Raw genomic sequence first — 9,312 nt, forward strand, 5'->3', positions numbered from 1 at the left:
AGGCTACACTGCCCTGCTACAATGCAAGGTCAAATAACTTTAATATATAGATAAATATAGCATAAGTCAAAAGGATAAATTACACTAAACCTTCATGAACGTTCAGCATTTTACAATAAACCTCGAGTTACTTCTAAAATCACACGAAACCCACGATAAAAATTAGAATTGCAAAAAAACCCCAACAATTTTTTGCATTTTGCAGGTAACCACCATTACGGCTTCAGTCCGCGTTTAAGATCTAAATAATGGAAGTGACGAGATGAGAAAAGATATCTCTAGGCTTTAGTAACACTCTTCACGCAGACAACATTTTGTACATCTATTGATCTATAGAAGTCAGCAATAGGATTAGACCAATCATATGGAGCATAGTGAATGAAGCACAAAGTGCATTTGTCAAAGGTAGACAAATTACCAGTAACATCTCCTTGGCTCATAAGCTTGCTAAAAGCTATAGTAGGAAGAGGATTTCACCAAGGGTTATGTTGAATATTGATATTAGAAAAGCTTTTGATACAATCAACTAGAATTTTTTGAGGAAAATGCTTGAAGGGCTGAGATTTCCTAGAGTGTTGATTAAATGGATCATGGCATGCATCTCTTCCCCTAGATTTTCTATATCTCTTAATGGATCACTTCATGGCTATTTTTGATGGTAAGAGGGGCTTAAGGCAGGGAGATCCCCTTTCACCATATCTTTTCATCTTGGGGATGGAATACTTATCCAGGAAATTAGAGCTTTTAAAGGAGGATTGATTGTTCAGATATCACCCAATGTGTGGTAAGCTCAAAATATCCCATCTACTATTTTCGGATGATCTGCTTCTCTTTGCCAAATGGGACTTATATTCAATCCAGAAACTATATCAATGTGTGAAGGATTTTAGTGATACTACTGGACTGGAAGCGGGACTTATATTCAATCCAGAAACTATATCAATGTGTGAAGGATTTTAGTGATACTACTGGACTGGAAGCTAATCTGAGCAAATGCTCTATATACTTTGCAATGTGTGAAGGATTTTAGTGATACTACTGGACTGGAAGCTAATCTGAGCAAATGCTCTATATACTTTGGAGGTGTGAATGATACTGCCAAATCAGAAATTAAAAATATACTGGGTTTTTCAAAAGGGTCTCTCCCCTTTAAGTATCTGGGAGTACCTCTCATCTGTAAGAGGTTAACATATGTTGATTGCAATCCATTATTGGATAAAATCTCATGTCGGTTTCAGAAGTGGCTTAGACAAGTAACCTATCATATGCAGGGAGGCTTCAAGTGATCAAAAATGTGATCTTAGGTGTTTAAAATTATTGGACATCTAATTTCATTCTTCTTGTAAAGGTTACACAGAAGATAGATGAGTTGTGCAGGAAATTCTTATAAGGGAAGTCTGAAATTTCTTTTAGAACCCCATTGGTTTCATGGGATAAGCTATGTTATGGGGAAAAACATGGTGGATCGGGAGTTTCTCTGCATCTATATGGAATCTGGCTTCAGCTTTGAGGAGCCTATGGTATATTCATGTTAACAAGGAAATTTTATGGGTGAAATGGATCCATGGGAACTACTTAAAGTATAGGGATATATGGCATGTAATGGCTAAAAAAGGGGACTCTTGGATGTGGAGGCAGCTGATTAAGTGCAGGGATAAACCTTTGAATGTTACTGGAGGGATTGACAACTTGAAACAAATTCTCAGTACTTGCTATAAGAACTCTAAAATGCAGTTATCAGCAGTTTACACTGTTTTTTCCCCTGTTTCACATATTGTTCCCTGGTACAACACAGTGTGGGGGAAGTTGAATTTTCCGAAGCACTTATTTGTGTTGTGGCTTGCGATGCAGAATAGATTATTTACACAGGACATATTGCTGAGAAGAGGAGCCATAAACACAAATGCTTGCCTATTGTGTGCAGGTGCAGCTTCTGAGAGCAGAAACCACTTGTTCTTTGATTGCTCATATTCAAGGGATGTGTGGTTAACCATCATGGACTGGCTCAAAATGAACTGACAAACTTGTGAATGAGACTTACTTATGAATTGGTTTAACAGTAAACAGAGAGGGAATGGATTCAAAACAAATGTGAAGAGGATGGCTCTTGCGGCTGCTGTGTACAGGTTGTGGATAGAAAGAAATGTCAGATTTTTTCAGCAAAGGGTTAAAAGTGTTGTTCAATTGTTTAAGGATATCAAAATTGATATCTTAACTATATGCCTAAATAGTTCTATCTTAGATGAATATAGGGATTGGATAATATCTTTGTAATTTTGATAGCTTTCTTTTAGAAGCTTAGTTATCTCAATGTTGATAGAGTGATGTACATAATTTCCATATTTTGGTAAATGAATAAAAGCATTTTTCATTGAAAAAAAAAGAAGTCAGCAAGGGACAAGAAAAGAGAAGTTCTAGTGTATTCTCCTTTTCCCAAGGATAAAACTCTTAGTATTGTATTCTTTTCTTCTGTATGAACTTTTATTCTGGTAATAGCTCTAATGCTCCGTACTGGTTGCGGACTTTTGCCATGCTACCTAATTCTCAATAAATGGTATCAAAATATAGTTGAACGTACGTCAGTATCTACTAATAAGGTCCCATGTCGGTAGAAATCCTTTTCTTTAGAAAAATGTCGGCATCATTTCACTTTGCAGGTATTAATGGTGAAATCTATTTTTTTGCGTTAACATTCTCTACTGTTGTTTGTATTGTATAAGTGGAGAACAAGGTAGATGCTCCTGAGGAGAACAAACTTAGTTCCACCAAACAAGGAAAGAGGCATCGGATTTGTGATTTCAGTCTGATATCCTCAACGAATTCATGCGCGAGTGCGATCCTATAGAAATTTTGGTTGGATTTTATCCTTCATGAAATCATCCTACGTACATCTATGCAACCTACATAAGAGGGAAAATCCTGCAGTGTACACATGTTCTCGAAACGAAACGGAGCTCAACAAACGTCTCCTAGAGTGGGAGAAATCAAACCATAGTGTCTTATAGGTTCTGTTCGTGATGTATCTGCTCGATCTACCTTGTTTAGCATTCCACGAGAGAAACTAATGGAGAAGGTTTCTTTAGCATTCCACGGGAAGCTCAATATTCTCGTAAGTACTTAGGCAAATTTTATTTTGAATTTATTTTTGCTCAAACTCCATAGACTAATAAATTTTTGTTGTCCCTCTCTAGGATAATAAGGCTGGAACAGCAATTGACAAGAAAGCTATTGACTCCATGGCCGAGGAGTATATGTCGATCATGTCCACTAACTTCGAATCGGCGTTCCTTGTATGTCAACTTGCCTACCCTCTTCTTAAGGTATCGGGTGCAGGCAGTATCGTAAATATCTCCTCAATTTTTGGCAAATTATTCTAGATGAACTAACCCTTTATTTAGCCACCAACGATATTAAAAAATAAGGGTTTTTCTATAGAGTGCCAATGAGCACTCTATATAAAAGGAGAGAGATAGAGAGAGATGATTGAGGAGGGGCCCACCTGATTTGCATTGGGATCCCCTCCCCAATCATCTCTCTCTATCTCTCTCATCTCTTATAGAGTGCCCATGGACACTCTATAGAAAAACCCTAAAAAAAAGCCACTCTAAGTTATTAGGTTGGTACTTTTAGTAAGACAGACTTTCCAATGTGGTATTTTTATTTTCTCCATCAATATTAAGGCATTAATACTGAATTTTTGCTCGCAATCGGGCGTAAAGTCTCGTGTGACTGTCATGTGAACTTCTTGTGAAACCTTCATCAATATTTATTCTCAATTTAAACTAGAAAAAATTTCGGAGCTTACAAATCTACACAAATATTACAAATTTCGAACTATTATAATCATCGTTTATTCTTACCATATATTAAGCCACAGTCACATAAGCGTTTAGTAGGGCCTACAAAGGTCACATGATGCTTTCGCACCAGATTCTTCACTCTTTGGGGGTGTTTGGTTGCACAAATTTATAGAAAAGGTTTCTTAAAATGTCTGTCAATAACAATTCTGTAATTAAAAATTTTCTGTAGATTTCCGTAAACTGTGTTTGGTTCAAAAAAATTTAGAGAAATGTTTTCTGTAAAGTACAAAAAAATACCAAAATTTACAGAAATCAAATTTCTTTCAAAATGGACGGAAATCACCCAGAAGTCTGACACCATATTGACACTTTTCTATAAAGCTGACACTTTTCTATAAATTTAGGGGGTGTTTGGTTCAATTTCTACAAATTATAGGAAATCTTGCTATTTTCTATAAAGTTATGGGTTATTTTATTGTTTTCAACCAAACAAGCAAAGTAAAAAAATAAGAAAATTGGTACATTTTGAGTTCTCAAAACTTTTCCTATAATTTTTTTAAGAAATACAAGGAAATCATATTTTGGGTGGAAAACATTTCCAATAATATAATTTGTAGAAATTGAACCGAACACCCCCTTATTGAAAGCTGAAATTCAATATCAGTGTCTTAATATTGCTGGAGAAAATAAAAAATACCCTATGGGAAAGCATGTTTTGTTAAAAATACCAATTTGACAATTTAGAGTTTTTTTTTGGTGGTTGTTTTACGCTTTGGTTGCTAAATATAAAGGATTAGTTCATCTAGAACAATTTGCCCACAAGTTGAGGAGATACTGTCTACACCCGATGCCTTAAGAAAATGGTAGGCAAGATGAATGGTTCTAGTAGAGATTTAGAATTCTGGGTCCATTATGATGTTAAAATGTGAGTGGGATTGGGTCAATTCTCGGATCCCAAATTCTTCTGAATCCAAAAACTAGAATTGACCAAATTCCAGAATTTTAAATCAAATACCGGTTACCAAACATGCCATTGGGTGCATACAATCAGTTGACAAAAAAAAGGGGCCTGTGCAAAGAGGCAATATTCAAACGAATTTCGTTGCACCTGGACGCATCATAACAGCGATCGCAGAGCCTGTAAGTCCTCCGTTGTAATTATTTTTTTCACTGAACATTCAGCTGTGATTAACCAACTGTTCATGTGTCACGCCCCGCTTCCCAAAATACCCTGGAATCGGATCGTGAACAAGCCCGCGACGTATTAGACTGAGAAGAGATAAGTGCTAGACCCCGTCTTCTCAATCTAATACGCTAAGCGTCAAGAAATACAAACGAAGGCACAGGTCCCCGATCACAATCAGCAAGAATATAATAGACAAACTCAGAATGAAGAAATACATATCACAACGATCACAATCAGCAAGAATATAATAGACAAACTCAGAATGAAGAAATACATATCACAATGAATAACATCTGAGACATAATATTCGGGTCAAACGTGCCCTTATACAAAAACTATCCGAATGAGATACTGGAGAATGTAATAATACACTGAACAAAAGGATATGAAAGTGCTACAAAACAAACTGAAAGGAATGTCTAAGCTTCGGCTTCTTCTTCTGCTCCATCCGCTAGGCACTCCTGCTGAGAATCCTCTGGCTCTTGTTAAACCTATTCTTCCTCTAAGTCTGACGTACACCAGAGAAAATAGGTGTACGTCAGGTACATGGCGCACGGCAAGACCCGACCCCACAAAGAAAATAGAACGAACGGAAATCCAATGCGAAAAACGATACGACAACAGAAACAACAAAAGAACGTACAACTAAAATCCACAAATCAACATGAAAACACTACTAAAACATGATAATCTTAAAGCATCCAAAATCGATCAGGTAACGAGGTCATGCAACTAGCGATCAGAACAATCATACAAGTCACAAAGTCATACAACTAGATGGAATTAATACTTAAAAATCTACAACATGAGACGTAGTACGTCGAGCGAAATAATCCAAACAAGGAAACCCTCATGTATATATCATATGTCTCAAATTGTAGATAATTAAAATATTAATCCCGATCTATGTATGAAAAGATAATACAACTGATCCGTATCTTACAAAAAGTCATACCTAGCATAGAAACAAGGTCAAGTAACTAGCCATACTATAACAGTTCACTGGTCACATCTCACACAGAGTCAACGCTCCTATCACCGGATAACTGGCTGTTCACAAATCCCCTACGCGCATCCAATCCCGCGAAACAGGCGGCTAGAGGACTACACGCAATCCGATCTCGGCCCGGTCCGGACTCAGGCAAAGCTCAGGTGACGAAACAGGTCACGGATCCAAGTGGCGAAACAGGTCACTTGGTCCATCAAACCAACCCCAGGACGAAACAGGTCTCTGGTGCGGCCTGGAAGATACATCAACAGCCTTATCCGATCATTTGAACATTAACTTCCCCATCCCAACTCTTTTCGTTTTTCTAAATTAATCATAATCCTCATTGAAACTCGGGTTCACCACTTAAACTCAGTCAACACACACACACGTGTCACTAAGTCTGTTCATGACGCACGAGGCCACTAAGTCATGAACTACTAAGGGTTCTCAAACACAACATGGAACAATCAATGCAGCTAATCATATACAATAATATCATATCAGATCAGATAATCAAAATTAAGATTTTGAATCATATATATATGGGTCATGTGAATCTGCGGTGACTCTGTAGGCTGTCATCTGAGGATGCGCGATCTGGGTCGTTTATTCAAAATCCCTCAGAGAGATCTGAGCCCTTCGTTGAAAATCTCATCCCCCCAAAATCCCTACCCCTCTCTCATCTCTCCCGCCCAGATCGCGCCATCACCTCCCGCCTCCTCCTCTCCAGCGCCCGAAATCGCCGCCGGAGCTCGCCGCCCCCGATCAGCGTCGCCGCCGGCTCAAGATCGCGCATTCGGTCGCCATCACCGACCTCCTCCCCCTCACCACCGCCCGAAAGCGCCGGCGCCCAAGCTCGGCCTGTGTCTCGACGTCCCCGATCAGCGTCGCCGCCGTCCCCTTGCCCTAGCCATCACCTCCCCTCCTCCTCTCCAGCGCCCGAGATCACCGCAGCTGAGCGTCGCCGCCGGGTCATCGCCGTCTACTCGTCCTCGCCATCGAGCTCACCCCTCGTCATCAGCCACGCCTCCGACGGCATTCGAGCTCAGCCCTCAGGTTCATCGCCGCCTCCGGAGATCGATCAAGCCCTCGACGTCATCCTCGCCATCACCTCCCCCCTCCTCTCCACCTCACGAAATCGCCGCAGCCTGCGCTTGCCGTCCCCGCTCAGTGTTGCCGCCGGCTCATCGCACTTCGCCGCTGTCGAGCTCGCCTCCACCGAGGTAAGGCATCAGGTCTAAATTAACGTGTTAGTTCTAACTGAAATGCATGTTAGCTAGCTCTAAATTAACGTGTTAGTTTTAACTGAAATGCATGTTAATGCTACCCGGATGCATGTTAGCTCTAATGGAGATGATGTTAGTTCTATTACAAGGCATGTTAGTTCTAGTTGGCGTTCCTGTTAGATCTAGTGGATTTCATGATGGTTCTATCTTCCCTCATGCATATTCCTTGGATCTATCTTCTTCCTTTTAATTTCAGCTCATACATTACTTGGTTTGCAGCACTCACTCTATGGCTACGAGCCGGATAATTTAGAGCTATTTTTGCCATGTATTGTTAAATTGGATATAAACTTTAAATTTGGTTTAAACTATCGTTTAGAAATTGTTTAGTGAAATTGAAAGATCAACTTGATGACGTTTTTTGAGCGATTTTGAACTTCTTATATGTGATAATTTGATAGCTTGTATAGACACTCCACCAATTCTCTCACGTGAGGCAACAATGGAAGAAGATAAAAGCCAGGACCATGATCTACTATCTACAACATGGCTTCCCCCTCAGGTGATAATATCTTATTGTTTATAGTGTACTACTAACTAATGACATATACCAAAATAGTTGTCTTTTAGCATGAGTTTTGTTTCTCTATTTTTATAGGCATCCGAGCATGAGGAGAATGGTGATGAGCTTATGGGCGTTGAAAATGGTGAAGATAATTTAAACAGCGTTGATCCATATATCGGAATGGAGTTCTCTACTCATGAGGAAGCTTATAATTTCTACAATGCATACGCCAGACTTAAGGGATTTGGTGTTCGCAAGGGTCACACAGCTTGGTCGAGAAAGAAAGATGCAATCCTATCTAGAATATTTGTATGTGACAAAGAAGGCTTTAAATCTTTAAAAGATAAAAGAGAAGATGGTCGGAATGTAATTCGAAAGTTCGATACAAGATGTGGATGCAACGCAAGGATGGTTATTGGACTTGATAGAAGCACTGAAAAATGGGTGGTCCGAAAGTTAAACAGTAAGCATAATGGTCATCCATTAACCACCCCAACTCGGGTAAAGAAGCACTACTCACATCGGACACTTCATCGAGCTCAATCGACAAAAAGGTTGATAGATACTCTTGACAATCAAGGTTTACGGCCTTCTGCCATTTGTAAGGTTGTAGACGTTGCTCATGGCAATGAACAAGGCTCTCTCACTCAACAAGAATGCCAAGCACAACTTAGACTTAAACGAAGAAACAACGTCGGCCATGAGTGCGTGAACATAGTTCGTCAATTTCAAGAGAAAAAGGTATCTGATCCTCAATTTTACTTCGCACTTGATTTAGAAAATGATGGGACGATGAGAAGTGTTTTTTGGATGGATGGTAGGGCGAGGACTTCTTACTTGCAATTTGGAGATGTTGTTTGCTTTGATGTTACATATAGAACGAACAATTTAAAATTGCCGTTTGCACCATTTACGGGCGTTAACCATCATCGACAGTCTACTCTATTTGGGTGTGCGTTACTGGCCGATGAAACGGAGGAGACGTTTATATGGTTATTTAGCCAATGGTTAAAATGTATGTCGGGTATAGCACCAGTAACAATCATCACTGATCAAGATAAAGCTATGTGTGGTGCTATTTACAAAGTTTTTCCTAAAACTCGCCATCGCTTTTGTTCTTGGCACCTTCGTAGGAATGCCTTACAAAATCTTCAATCAATGCATAATGATTATGGTGAGGATGTTGGTGTAAAGTATAACAAATGGTATTGGAGTAAATCGGAAGAAAAATTTGAAAAGCGTTGGGAAGAAATGAGGGACAAATATGGTGCAGATAAAAGGAGTTGGTTAGTAAATTTATACAATCATCGAGATCATTGGGCTCCAGTGTATCTTAAAGACACTTTTACTGCAGGAATGACATCTACTCAGCGGAGTGAGGGAATTAATGCTTTTTTTGATCATTCTGTGAATGTAAATACCGAGTTACATGATTTTGTTAAGCAATATGATAATGCTGTCAGAGCTCGCCGAGTCGCTGAACTTGAGCAAGATTTTAAGTCCACAAACTCAGTTCCTACATTGATAATTGAACATCCCATTGA

The 9,312-nt window shown here is 39.3% G+C and overlaps 2 protein-coding genes across 2 annotated transcripts in view; both read left to right on the top strand.

Moving 5' to 3' along the window:
- LOC109841574 lies at nucleotides 1,441-2,019 on the top strand. The gene has a single exon (XM_020410534.1). The coding sequence runs from the start codon at nucleotides 1,441-1,443 to the stop codon at nucleotides 2,017-2,019; it is 579 nt and encodes a 192-aa protein (XP_020266123.1).
- The window catches only part of LOC109841575 (protein FAR1-RELATED SEQUENCE 5-like), a 16,450-nt gene continuing 14,547 nt past the window's right edge, over nucleotides 7,410-9,312 (top strand). Inside the window, exons 1-2 of the mRNA XM_020410535.1 lie at nucleotides 7,410-7,765; nucleotides 7,862-9,226. Coding sequence (XP_020266124.1) covers nucleotides 7,706-7,765; nucleotides 7,862-9,226 — 1,425 coding nt within the window. The 5' untranslated portion in view covers nucleotides 7,410-7,705. The remainder of the gene's footprint in view (nucleotides 7,766-7,861; nucleotides 9,227-9,312) is intronic.

The sequence above is a fragment of the Asparagus officinalis genome, chromosome 5, assembly GCF_001876935.1.
Source record: "Asparagus officinalis chromosome 5, Aspof.V1, whole genome shotgun sequence".
In the NCBI taxonomy this organism is placed as follows: Eukaryota; Viridiplantae; Streptophyta; class Magnoliopsida; order Asparagales; family Asparagaceae; genus Asparagus; species Asparagus officinalis.

Coding starts and splice junctions, on each gene's coding strand:
- LOC109841574 (XM_020410534.1), top strand. CDS start 1,441: ATGTTATGGGGAAAAACATGGTGGATCGGGAGTTTCTCTGCATCTATA.